This window comes from Mobula birostris, chromosome 6 (genome assembly GCF_030028105.1).
Source record: "Mobula birostris isolate sMobBir1 chromosome 6, sMobBir1.hap1, whole genome shotgun sequence".
In the NCBI taxonomy this organism is placed as follows: domain Eukaryota; kingdom Metazoa; phylum Chordata; class Chondrichthyes; order Myliobatiformes; family Myliobatidae; genus Mobula; species Mobula birostris.
Window position 1 is genome coordinate 164,455,576 of NC_092375.1, and position 13,601 is coordinate 164,469,176.

Consider the following 13,601-nt stretch of genomic DNA (forward strand, 5'->3'; position numbering starts at 1 on the left):
GTTTTAGTCTTGGTCTGTCTTGTGTTTTTGTGATATCATACTGGAGGAACATTGTGTCATTTTTTAATGCATGCATTTCTAATTGATAATAAACGAGGGCTGAGCGTCCTCATAATCTAAAAAAAGTGGCAAAAACCTGTCATGGATGCTCACTTGCAAAGGCAGAATTGTTATTGAATTCAATAGTTTTTGGCAAAGATATAATCAGGAATAAAAGTGTTAAAATGGTTACTTTACTGTGAGTTGTTCTCTGTGTGTGTGTCATATCAGTTGTTCCTGGTACTTCATTACTACATTTGTTGTGAGGTACAGTTATATGCCCGATGTACAGTCAGTGAAATGGCATGGAGCCAGCAGGAGGAAGGGGATTTTATTTTGCTTGTGTATCCAAGGTGGATTTTATCAAAGCATGGGTCACTCAAAGGATTAGAGTTGATGCCTAGAAATGGGTAAAAGTAATGTTGCTGAATTAGTGATTGACTCACTACTATTCTTATTCCACATATTCTGAGGTAGAGCTAATTTTTTGAAATAATGCTGATTCAGTGTATATTTTTTCTTACAGAATTGTGGACACTTGTGACCAATCTCATCCTGAAACAATGGAAGCCACAAGTATGTTGCCTATTCTGAAGAAAAGGCTAGCCTTTCTTTCAGGTATAGTGTTTTGTGTTACTTGATGGTTGTACGTGCTAAGTAATTCTCAGAAAGATTTGTGTTCCCACTTATATACATACTTGGTTTAATAAATGCTTTTTTTTATTAGTAGTATTAAGGTTACATATTAAAGAAACTTTTCAAATATGCGTCATTGGGGTTTCATCAGCAATTTCAGTTCGTGGAATGTTTGCATTGGATATCAGAAAATGTAATGCTAATACTGTAGAATATTGTTTTTTTTAAAGATAATATAGTTGTGCATATATTTTGATCAGAGGCTTAATGTTGCTGTTTACTCATACAAAATTTGAAAGTAGTACTGCTTGATTTTTTTACTTGGTTCGTGGGGCGTTGATAGAATGCAGAATTAAATCTGGAAAAATGTGAAGTGGTACACTTTTGGAAGACAGAGTACAGGTTTACAACAGTGTGGAGGGATGGGAGGATCTTGGGGTCCATGTTCATAGATCCCGCCAAGTTGCCATGAAAGTTAATAGGGTGGTTATAAAAGTTTATGGTGTATTGGCCTTCATTAGTCAGAGAATTGAGTTCTAGAGATGTTGAAGCTGTATAACAATTTGGTTGGACCACTCTTGAATTATTGTATTCAGGTCTGGTTGCTTAATAGGAAGGATGTGGAAGCTTTAGAGAGGGTGCAGATGAGATTTACCAGGATAAAGCCTGGGTTAGAGAGCATGTCTTAATAAGGAAAGGTTGAGGGAGCTAGAGATTTTCTCTTTTGAGCAAAGGAGGATGAAAAGTGACTTGATGAAGGTTAAGACCGTAAGAGGCATAGATAAGTGGACAGCCAGTATCTTTTTTTCAGGGTGAAAGTGGTTATTATGAAAGGACATTATTTTAAGGTGATTTGCAGAAAGTATAGAAGAAGTGTCTAAGGAAGATTTTTTTGCACAGAGTAGTAAATGCATAGGACATAATGCCAGGATTGGTGCTAGAGGCAGATACATATTCTTTGTTGTGGTGATGCCATTATCCTACACTACTACTAAAGCACGTTTGAATGAAACAGTCCTTCTAGATGAGGAAGCACTTTACCTGCAAGTCTGTCAGTTTGTATACTGTATCCAGTGCTCCCTGTGTGGCCTTCTCTGTATCAGCGAGGCCCAGTGTAGGTTGTGGGACCATTTTGTTGAACACCTATGTTCCATCTACAACAGGCAGGATTTCCCATTCGTCAACTATTTTAATTCCACTCGGACATTCCCATTCGAATATATCAGCCCGTGGCCATCTCTACTGCCACAATGTGGGCACTCTCAGGTTGGAAGAGCAATACTTCATATTTGGTCTGGGTAGCCTCCAGCCTAATGGCATGAACATCAATTTGCCTAACTTCTGTATTTTCCTATTCCCCATTCAGGCTTCCCTCTTACCCAGGGGTTCCCAACCTGGGGTCCACAGACCCCTTGATTCATGGTAAAGGTACATGGCAAAAGGGAACTCCTGCTCTTATCCCTTCTCCCCACCTGCATATCACCTCCCCCTGGTGCCTGTTATTTCCTTTTTCCCATGGTCCACTATTCACTCCTATCAAATTCCTCCTCCCTCAGCCTATCTCTTCCCCTATCACCCACCAGATTCTCACATCATCTCTCTCTTCCACCCACCTACCTTTCCCCTTATCCGGCTTCACCTATCACCATCTGGCTCGTACTATTTCCCTCCACCACATTCTTGTTCAATAGGTTCAATTTAATGTCTGAAAAATGTGTAGAAACTACATCCTGAAATTCTTTATCTTTGCAAACATCCACAAAAACAGAGGAGTGCCCCAAAGAATGAATGCCAGTTAAAGCACCCCCAGCTCCCCCTTTCTACGCATAAGCAGCAGCCAAGCGACGAGCCCCCCACTCCTCCACCAGCAAAAAAAGCATCTGCACCCACCAGCAAGCACTCAAGAATGCAGCAAAGCGTCAGTAAAGACACAGACTTACAGTACCCCAAAGACTATTCGTTCACCAGGTAATTTGACATATCACAGGCTCTCTCTCTCCTGAATAAGGGAAAAAGAATTGCCCCCATTTCACAGAGAGAGGGGAGACATAACAAAACAACTCACCAATTTTATGGTATTAGAAGTCTGTTGTGTCACTTTTCCTGAGCTCTGCATCCAAAGATCTTGGGTCTCTGGGCACACAGCCAGTTTGGAGCTTATGATATTCCATATCTTGTGACACACCAGTTTTCTGAGGCGGCACCGACCTCTAATCCACCTGCCTCCACAGCCACGAAAATCCGGCACCCTAAAGGCACGCTAGGCTTCCAGGGCTGAGTCCTTGGCACATCGAAAAATGGCCGGTCGTGAGGCCCTGAGAGCGGGTCCCATTTCTGCAAAGAATTGAAGTCAGCGTGTAACTCCAGGTCAGGGTCTTCAAAAGAACCCTGAAAAGGAAAAAAAAGAGATATTAAAGATAGAAATAGAGCTGTTTCCAAAGATGCAAGCAGAGGAGTCACTGTTGGGCACCATCATCCTAAGCTCCCCCCCTCAAAATTCAGGCTCCTTCCCACTTCCTTTCCAGTCCTGATGAAAGGTCTCAGCTCGAAACATCGACTCTGTTCCTTTACATAGATGCTGTCTGACCTGCTGAGTGCCTCCAACATTTTGCATATGTTACAAATACACGACAGATGCCGGTGATATTAAACCTGATTCTGAAAAGACAAGTTGTGACATTTCGGGTATATAAAGCTTTACCTGTAACTTTTCCGATAATAACTAATGTATATTGTCAAAATGATGCTTTAATTTCTAAAATTTTCAAGTTTACCTCTAATAGTTAATTTCACAGTTTACAAGAAAGAAAATTGTGTGGAATATTAAGACAATTGGATGTACATTATTTTGTGCCTCCTTTTATTACTTTTGTTTTGTCTAGGTCTCAGTATTGAAATTTCACCAGTAAACTTAAACCTTATAAACAAAAATGATCAAAAGTGCCCCTTAGCTAATATTTTGTAACAAATTCAGTTAGCTTACCTTGCTTTTTACTGTAAGCATTCTCTTGATAAGCATTAAATAGCACAGTAACCTTGAATTTTTTTCCTTTGGGAGGACAAGTAAAACTTCCAAGTTGTGTAAATATTTTTTGAACTTGGAACAATATTTATAGATTCCATCGTGTTGATAATCATTTGATATAAAAAGTATTGTTGGCATCAAGTTTACCAAGAATATCTAATGGACTTCTGCACAAAACCAGATTCCCAAAGTGCAGTCTTTTTCACTTTCTGGATATCAAAGATGGATTTGAACATTTTCCACTAGGATTGCAAATAAAGTTGCATGTTTCATCCTGTTGATTAATTTATTGTAATGCTTTTATTATCTTAATTTTGACAATAAAAAATTGTTCTTATCTTATCTAAAAAAGAAACCTGCATCTCTAAGCCTCCTGATGTTACTGAAGCCATAAAGCTGAGAACTTTGTCTCTGTGTGGAATTTCTAAATTGTTAGATTGGTTTATTATTGTCACATGCACGGAAGTACAGTAAAAAAAATTATCTTGCATACCACTCAGATCAATTCAGTCCAAACAACAGTGCGTTTAGGGTAATACAAGGTGGAACAACAGAGTGCTGAATAAGGTGTAACAGAAAACGCACTGCAGTTAGACAATAAGTTACAAGGTGTTAATGAGGTAGATTGAGGTCAAGAGTCCATTTTATTGTACAAGTGAACCAATGAATAAGACCATATGATATAGAAGCAGAATTAGGCCATTTGACCTATTGAGCCTGTTATTTCATCATGGCTGATCCATTTTCCCTCTCAACCCCAACTTCCTGCCTAGCCCTCCTTGCCCTGGCTGGTCAAGAATCTATCACGCTCTGCCTTAAATATACATAAAGATTTGGCCTCCATAGCTACCTATGGCAATAAATACCACAAATTCACCATTCTCTGGCTAAAGAAATTCCTCCTCATCTCTGTTCTAAAAGGATGCCCCTCTATTCTGAGGCTGTGTCCTCTGTTCCTTTGACTCTGTCACCACAGGAAACATCCACTCTTTCGAGGCATTTGACCATTCAATATGTTTCAATTGGGTCACTCATTCTTCTGAATTTCAGTGAATACAGGCCCAGAGCTATCAGACACTCTTCATATGATAAGCCGTTCAATCCTGGAATCAATTTTGTGAACCTCCTTTGAACCCTCTCTAGTGTCAGCATGTCCTTTCTAAGATAAGGGGCCCAAAACTCCACCCAATACTCCAAGTGAGGCCTCTCCAGTGCTTTATAGAGCCTCATATAAAGAATAGCCTCTTAACAGAGGGATAAAAGCTGTTCTTGAGCCTGACCATAGCTGTTTTCAAGCATTAGTATTTTCTGGTCAACGGTAGGAGGGAGAAGAGAGAATATCTGGAGTGGACGGGGTTTTTAATAATGCTGGCTGCTTTACTGAGGCAGGAAGAAGTGTAGACTCTTCATGGTGGGGAGGCTAGTTTCAGAACTGAACTGAACTGTGTCCATGATTGTGCAGCTTGAATTCATGTCGAGTAGTTGCCATAATGAGCTGGATGCACCTGGATTGGATGCTTTCAATGGTGCGCCAGTTAAAAATTGGTGAGTGTCAGGGGGACATGTTGAATTCCTTCAGGCCCCTGAGGGAGTCGAGACACTAGTGAGCTTTCTTGGTCATGGTATCTATGTGATGATTGGATCAGGACAAGCTACTTGTGATGTTCACTCTTCAGAACTTGAAGCTTCCAACCCTCTCAACGGCAACTCCGTTGATGTAAACAGGAGCATGTGAACTACAACCCAATCCCGACTTCATGAAGTCAATGACCAACTCTTTTGTTTTGATGATATTAATGGGAAGATTATCATGATACCATGCCACTAGGTTCTCCTTCCTGTACTGCGATTCATTATTTGAGAAATGGACCGCTGTGGTGGTATCATTGACAAACTTGCAGATGGAGTTGGAGCTAAATCTGTGTCTACAGTTGTGAGTGTACAAGGAGGCCTTGTGGGGCATTGGTGTTGAGGATAATTACGGTGGAGGTGTTGCTGCTTCTCCTTGCTGATTTGCAGTTTGTTGGTCAGGAAGTCAAGGATTCAGTTGGAAAAGGAACTACTGAGTCCCAGTTTGAGGAGTTTGCAGATGGGTTTGCTTGAAATTGTATTGAAGGTGGAGCTGTAGGCAATAAACAATGGTCCCATCATAGATGTGTTTACTGTTAAGATGCACTAGAGATGAATGTAGGGCTAGAGCGATAGGTCTGTGGCAGATGTTGTTTTTGGTGGTAGATGAATTGCAGTGGGTGGAAGTTGTCCTGGAGGCTGGAGTCAGTGCATGGCACGGCCATTGAAGCACCTTACAATAGTAGATGTCAAAACAGTTGGTTAGTAGTTATTAAGACTACTTGGATATAGGGATAATAGTGGTGGGAACCTTAGACTGAAGCAGGGAGAGAATAAAAATTTCTGCAAATGCCCGCCTGCTTATCTGCACAGGATGCCATCTAAGCCAGATTCTTTCCTATTGATCTATGGCAGAAAATTGTTTAGCAAGATGGGAATAGTTCCCATCTTTCTTAATTTAAGTCCTTAATTTACTGAAATGCAGGACAGATCACACATTGTGCTGTGACACCGATTTATTTTCTGCTTTCAGATTGTTGCTGTGCAATTATAATTTTATTAGATCTTGGAAATGAAACCTCCTGGGGAATAATTCAACAAGTTCATTTACATTTACTGAATGGCAAAGCCACTCTTGCACATTCTTTTTTAGGTAAACATCACTGAATCTACAACCACTCCCACTTTTTCATGTTATTGTTACCTCTGATCTCTGGTGATAAGGATCTTTTTCTAAGAATAGTCTCTATTCTTTCACAGACTTTGCAGTGAATAGCGTTAACTTCATCTAAAGCTCATCACTTTTTCTTGCATTCTATTGAAACAGAAGCTGTGTAAAATCAAAATTGGTATGTTTTAAATTGGATTGTAATGAAAAAGAAGTCTAAATGATAAAGATTTAAAGAATAATTTTATTTGTACATCGAAATGTTCAGTGAAATGCATCATTTATGTCAGTGACCAACACAGTCAGAGGATGTGCTGGGGCACTCCGCAAGTGTCTGCATGCATCCAGCTGCAATATAGCATGCTCACAACTTACTAACCCTAATCTGTATATTTTTTGGAATGTGGAAGGAAACCAGGGCATCCAAAAGAAGCCTGTGCAGTCACGAGGAAAGTACAAACTCCTTATGGACAGCGGCAGCAATTGACCCCGTATTACTGCCACCGTAAAGAAATGTGCTGACCAGTACACTGCCGTTCCACCCATCTTGAGCCACCTAATGTTGAAGAAATGAGTTTGTGAAGGAGGTGCACCTGGATGACATGCTTCAGTGGAGCATCAGCTCGGAGGCCAGAGTCGCCTCTACTTTCTGAAGAGACTGCAGTCCTTTGGAGTATGCAGACCTCTCTTTCGCGTGTCCTACCAGTCTGTTGTTGCCAGCACAATATTCTATGCAGTGGTGTGTTAGGGCAATGGCATCAACATGGGTGATGCCAACAGATTCAAGAAACTGATTAGAAAGGCTGACTCTGTTATAGGAGCCAGACTGGATACACTGGAGGCTGTGGGAGAGCAAAGGACCCTTTGGAGAATCCTGGCAATTTTGGACAATGTTTCTCACCCTCTGCATGCCACCTTGCCTGAACAGAGGAGCACTTTTACTAATAGACTAAGACAATTGTGCTGCTCCAAAGAATGCCATATGAGGTCATTTTCATCCTCGGCCATTAGGCTCTATAATGAGTCAACCTATAGCCGGGGAACTGATGACCCGTTCCTGTTAGACTGCTTGTGGTAACTTATTTTTTATTCTTTCTATTTCTCTTCTAATATTTGTATCTGTGCACTTGTAATGCTACTGTGACACTGTAATTTCCTTTGGGATCAATAAAGTATCTAACTCTTGAAAAGTCAACATGATGTAGACTTCACTGTTACAAATGCATTGAACACATAAAGATCATGGTTATAACTTCATCTTAGTAAGATTACGGAGGTGACCAAGCATGGGCATGATGGGTGGGGGAAGAAAATCAAACGTCTGTGGATGCTGGAGGTCTAAAATAGAAACAAAGATTGTTGGGTTAGGCCACATCTGTGGGAAGAGAACCAGTTGAGGTTTTTGATGTGATTAGATTCTAATGAGATTTTGTATTGATTAACTTTATTAAAGACAAATGCTAACAAAACTTGTATTTTTCAGGAGGCAAGGATAGAAGGAGTGGACTTATCCTAACAATTCCACTCTGTTCAGAGCAAACAAACATGGAGGAGTTAAGTGTAACTCTGGATTACTTGCTCAGCATTCCAAGGTGACTTTATTCATGCATTTTGTCCTATACTTTAAAGATATAATTATCTTTATTAACCAAATGGCCACAAGTTACTAAATTAATAATTAACATTGTTTTGACAAATCCTTTTATGGTCACTATACCAAGATCGTTTAAGAGTCAGAAGTATTGTAAAAGTGTACTCTCAACCATCTTTTTAAGTACATCTTTCTTTAATTGACATAAATCTCTTTCAGTAAATTGTTAATTATAAGAAGAAAGATTTAAAGTTGACTTGTGGGAACAGTCTCCCAGCGTCTTTGGTTTTCATCCAGTGATTATGTTTGGTAATGTTTTTATCTCTCACCCAGTTTTTATGTTCCTGTATTTTTGAAATATTAAACTAACCTTTGACAGTCCATTTACAAAATCCTCATGAAATAAAATTAGTCAGATTTTGAGCAACTCACACAACATGCTGGAGGAACTCAGTAGGTCAAACAGCATCTGTGGAGGTGAATAAATGGTGGAAAAGGAATCAACAAAGGACAGGTGAGGAGGAGGGGAGCCAGAGGCAGGTGGTGAACAGATAGGAAGAAAAGAAGGGATGAGAAGGTAACCATAAAGTGAAATGGAAAAAGAGAGGAGGCAGGACAAGAAATTTCCTGAAGGTAGAGAAATTGATGTTCGTGCCATCAGGTTGGAGGCTACCCAGACAGAATATGAGGTGTTGCTGCTCCAACCTGTTTATCTTCATCATGACAGTAAAGGAGGTAGGCCATGGACAGATATGCCATTATGGGACTGGGGAGTCAAATTGAAATGGGTAGGCGCTGAGAGATGCAGCTTTTTATGGTGGACAGAGCAAAGATGTTTGACTGATTGGTACCCCGATATGCTTCGGGTCTACTGATATAACCATATAACAATTACAGCACGAAAACACGCCATCTCGGCCCTTCTTGTCTGTGCCGAACTCTTACTCTCACCACTCTTAGTCCCACCGACCTGCACTCAGCCCATAACCCTCCATTCTTTTCCTGTCCATATAGCTATCCAATTTAACTTCAAATGACAACATTGAACCTGCCTCAACCACTTCTGCTGGAAGCTCGTTCCACACAGCTACCACTCTCTGAGTAAAGAAGTTCCCCCTCATGTTACCCCTACACTTTTGCCCTTTAACTCTCAACTCACGTCCTCTTGTTTGAATCTTCCCCACTCTCAATGGAAAAAGTCTATCCATGTCAACTCTATCTATCCCCCTCATAACTTTAAACACCTCTATCAAGTCCCCCCATCAACTTTCTATGCTCCAAAAAATAAAGACCTAACTTGTTCAACCTTTCTCTGTAACTTAGGAGGTGAAACCCAGGTAACATTCTATTAAATCTTCTCTGTACTCTCTCTATCTTGTTGACATCTTTCCTATAATTTGGTGACCAGAACTGTACATAGTACTCCAAATTTGGCCTTACCGATGCCTTGTACATTTTCAACATTACATCCCAACTCCTATACTCAGTGCTCTGATTAAAGGCCAGCATACCAAAAGCTTTCTTCACCACCCTATCCACATGAGATTCCACCTTCAGGGATCCATGCATCATTATTCCTAGATCCCTCTGTTCTACTGCATTCTTCAATGCCCTACCATTTACCATGTATGTCCTATTTTGATTAGTCGTACCAAAATGTAGCACCTCACATTTATCAGCATTAAACTCCATCTGCCATCTTTTAACCCACTCTTCTAACTGCCCTAAATCTCTCTGCAAGCTTTGAAAATCTACTTCATTATCCACAACTCCACCTATCTTAGTATCACCTGCATACTTACTAATCCAATTTACCACCCCCATCATCCAAATGATATAGAAGCTACTGCACTGGTAGCACGGGATACAATAGATGATCCCAACAGGATCATAGGTGAAGTGTTGCGTCATCTGGAAGGACTGTTTTGGGCCCTGCGTGGTGGTGAGTGAGGAGGTATAGGAGGTGTAGTATTTGTTATGCTTGCAGGGATAAGTGCCGGGAGGCAGATCAGTGGGGAGGGACGAGTTGACAAGGGAGATGAGGGATTCTGACAAAAAGCAGAGGTGGCTAAGGGAAGAAAAGATCCCATTGCAGATGGCGGAAGTTACGGAGCCTTGTGAGGTGGTAGGTAAGGATAAGGAGTCCCTATTCCTATTATGCTGGGAGAATGGAGTAAGGGTGGATGTGCGTGAAATGGAGGCAATACAGGTGAGGGCAACATTGATGGTGGTGGAAGAGAAATCTTGTTCGTTGAAAAATGGAAACATCTCAGATGTTCTGGAATGGAAAACTTCATCCCAAGAACAGATGTGGTGGAGGCAGAGGAACTGAGCAAATCTACGGGACTCCCTTCCTTGTCCATATCCGTCCTCGCCAGTCTCACTCCTGGTACAACAACTTATGATTCGTATGGAGAGTAAAGCTTCCACTAACTGAGACAAATTGCTTTGGCTGATGAAGAATCTTCTTAGAATTTGTAGTTTTGTATTTCAGGTGTAGATACTGCTTTGGAAATTTCCATTTGTATTTACAGCATGTTCTAATTTTTAAGATTTATTACATTTTTGAAAGTGCTGATCCTATGAGCCAGTTCATCTCTTCTGATCTTGCGATTATACCATTTTATGATCAGTACTGGGGAGGGGGGTAATAGTGTAAACCATGCTGTTTTGACTAACTTGTACAAAACCTGCACCATCATATTTGTGTCAAAAATTAGGACTAAAGATGCATCAAGGATCTGAAACTATAAGTGCATTCTGCGAGGGTTATAAAGCCATGATGGATTTTGATGGCATTGAAGCTGTTTTTTGAGGCTAATATTGTAGGTTTAGGGTTAATGAGTGGTAGTTTCACAATACACTATCTGCATTTACCACACACATCCATAAATACACTGAAAGTTAGTTTGAGACATTGAATGCTTACCTCAGTGCCAGACATGGTGACAGATTCCAGATGTATTCCAAAGCTTGTAGAATGGCTTTGCCATCTCTATGAAGCTTGTGTCAGCAACTGTGTGTGTGTCCAAGAGTAGGTAGATGCATGTTTCTGGCCTGCACATGAACTGCACGAGGTGCCGGACATTTCTGATGAGCAAACTTTGCTTTGAAGATCTGCAATGGTTAAGTGCAAGGTGAGGACAAATATGACCATTAAATGTAGGTTGCAGGTTACACTCAGCAAAACTTTCATTAATTTATCTGTGTACCATCTGATGCTGTTATGCTCTTACATAGCAATTATTGTCATTTTTCTGTCACGTCGAAGTATTTAGTGTTTTCTGTACCTGTAAAATCACAAAGTTTAATTGCTTAAAATGGATAGAGAAATACAGTCCTTTATTTGCAGCAACTTGTAACTCTCCAGGGATAACAGTGAGAAGAGCTGCCTCATTTTACTCTTTTTAGGATGGTGGAGATCGTAGGCATTCAGCAAGGAAACAGGCCTTTGTCCCAATTAGTCCATACCAATTATCAAGGAAAATTTGCACTAATCTTCTATCCCATAGATAAAATGACCCTGAAATCTTTTATGATATAATAAGCTAGCAAACCAAGTTAATAAATTTGTTACAATTAATTGTGTAAGAAACTAGGAGAAATTTGAAATATACATTGGCTAGTGAAGAGTTTCTATCAACATAAGAATAACTGTGCACTCAATGCATGTTTTAATCACATTTTTAATATTTCTTTGAAGAGAAACCCAGACATTTCATTGTAGATTGTGGTGTGCTCTGAAGAACATTGACTTCATCATTACTAAATGGTTAAAGCCTGTGTTAAGAATAAAGAATATTCTGCTTTTAGAGGCACAGAATTCTAAATTAGCATAATGTGTATATATTAATACACATGTATTAATGCATATACATTCCAGAACAAAACTCTTTATCCAATTAACTGTGAACAGAAAAAATACATTGGATGTACAAATGTATTCATTCTAATTTAAGACCATAAGACATAGCAGTATAATTAGGCCATCTGGCCCATCAAGTCTGCTCCGCTATTTCATCATGGCTGATCCATTTTTCCTCTCAGCTCCAGTCACCTGTGCCTTCTCCCCATATCCCTTCATGCCCTGACCAATTAAGAATCTATTAACCTTGGCCTTAAATATGCATAAAGACTTGGACTCCACAGCTGCCTGTGACAAAGAATTCCACAGATTCACCACTCTCTGGCAAAAGACATTCTTCCTCATCTCCATTTTAAAAGGATGCCCCTCTATTCTGAGGCTGTGTCCTCTGGTCTTAGGCTCTTTCTCTCCTCTCCCCCCCCCCTCGCCATAGGAAACATCCTCGCCACATCCACCCTATCAAGGCCTTTCACCATTTGATAGATTTCAAGTAGGTTACCCCTCATTCTTCTAAATACCAGTGAATACAGGCCCAGAGCCATCAAACACACTTCATATGACATGCTGTTCAAGCCTGGAATCATTTTCGTGAACCTCCTTTGAACCCTCTCCAATTTAAGCACATCCTTTCTAAGATAAGGGGCCCAAACCAGCTCACAATACTTCAAGTGAGGCCTCACCAGTGCTTTATGAAGTCTCAACATTACACCCTTGCTTTTATATTCTAGTCCTCTGGGAATGAATGCTAACATTGCATTTGTCTTCCTCCCCCCAGATTCAATCTGCAAATTAACCTTTGGGGAATCCTGCACAAGGACTCCAGAGTCCCTTCCTTTGCCCCTCAGTTTTTGTATTTTCCCTCCATTGTCCCTTTCATTTCTTCTACCAACGTGCATGACCATACATTTTGCTACACTGTATTCCATCTACCATTTCTTTGCCCATTGTCCAGATCTGTCTAATTCCTTCCGTAGCGCCTCTACTTCCTCAAAACTACCTGCGCTACCACCTGTCTTTAGTTGTCTGCAAACTTTGCAACAAATCCGTCAATTCAATCATCCAAATCATTAACATATAACATAAAAAAGGTATCAAATCATGCAAGTGAAAGATTTCTGTTCCTAAAGATTTCATTATCATCATTCATGGTGCGATTTACCTAGACTCCAGACTCAGGCTGTATTTTTCATGTGGAACCAGGTGTAAGAAATTCTGAAATGCCAGAGGAAGAGAAGAAGTGTGATCAAAACGTGGGTTCTTTTAAGAGTTCCCATTTTTTCCCATATCAATCATAAATGACAATTATTTGTGCTCGTCTTCTCTGCAGCTGCTATTGATTATCCTACAGTAAATTCCAAAACAATATTTCTGCTTTGACCCATAAATAACATAACCAAGCACCTTTCATGTTTATGCTAGTTAGACCTGCTGAGTGCTTGTGAAATGGACCAACTCTAATTTGGAAATCCTTCTACTATTCTGAAACACAGGACATTGAACTTGTTGCGGTCATTTTACGTTTGTCAAATTAGTTTAGGATTCAATATCTGTGTTGAGGTTTTCTAGTATAGACATTGTACTTCACTGCAAGTACACAGTAACCTTAATAACAAAACACAATAAAGGCAGTTTCACAAGAAACACTGACATTTATGAATAATTGTTACTAGCTTCCTGTGATAAAAACATTTGCATTTAGGAGTATTAA

The 13,601-nt window shown here is 40.1% G+C and overlaps 1 protein-coding gene and 1 long non-coding RNA gene across 4 annotated transcripts in view; one reads left to right on the forward strand and one right to left on the reverse strand.

Annotated features, from left to right (window-relative positions):
* sestd1 (SEC14 and spectrin domains 1) overlaps positions 1-13,601 on the forward strand; it is a 137,922-nt gene that overhangs the window by 19,284 nt on the left and 105,037 nt on the right. For all 3 annotated transcript variants that reach the window (XM_072261772.1, XM_072261774.1, XM_072261773.1), the window contains 2 exons: positions 566-657; positions 7,921-8,029. In XM_072261772.1, coding sequence (XP_072117873.1) covers positions 603-657; positions 7,921-8,029 — 164 coding nt within the window. In that variant the 5' untranslated portion in view covers positions 566-602. The remainder of the gene's footprint in view (positions 1-565; positions 658-7,920; positions 8,030-13,601) is intronic.
* The window catches only part of LOC140199528 (uncharacterized), a 70,765-nt gene continuing 57,983 nt past the window's right edge, over positions 820-13,601 (reverse strand). Inside the window, exons 2-4 of the long non-coding RNA XR_011886438.1 lie at positions 13,053-13,105; positions 10,958-11,145; positions 820-3,063 (exon numbers count right to left, since the gene is read on the reverse strand). This is a non-coding gene — a long non-coding RNA (uncharacterized lncRNA). The remainder of the gene's footprint in view (positions 3,064-10,957; positions 11,146-13,052; positions 13,106-13,601) is intronic.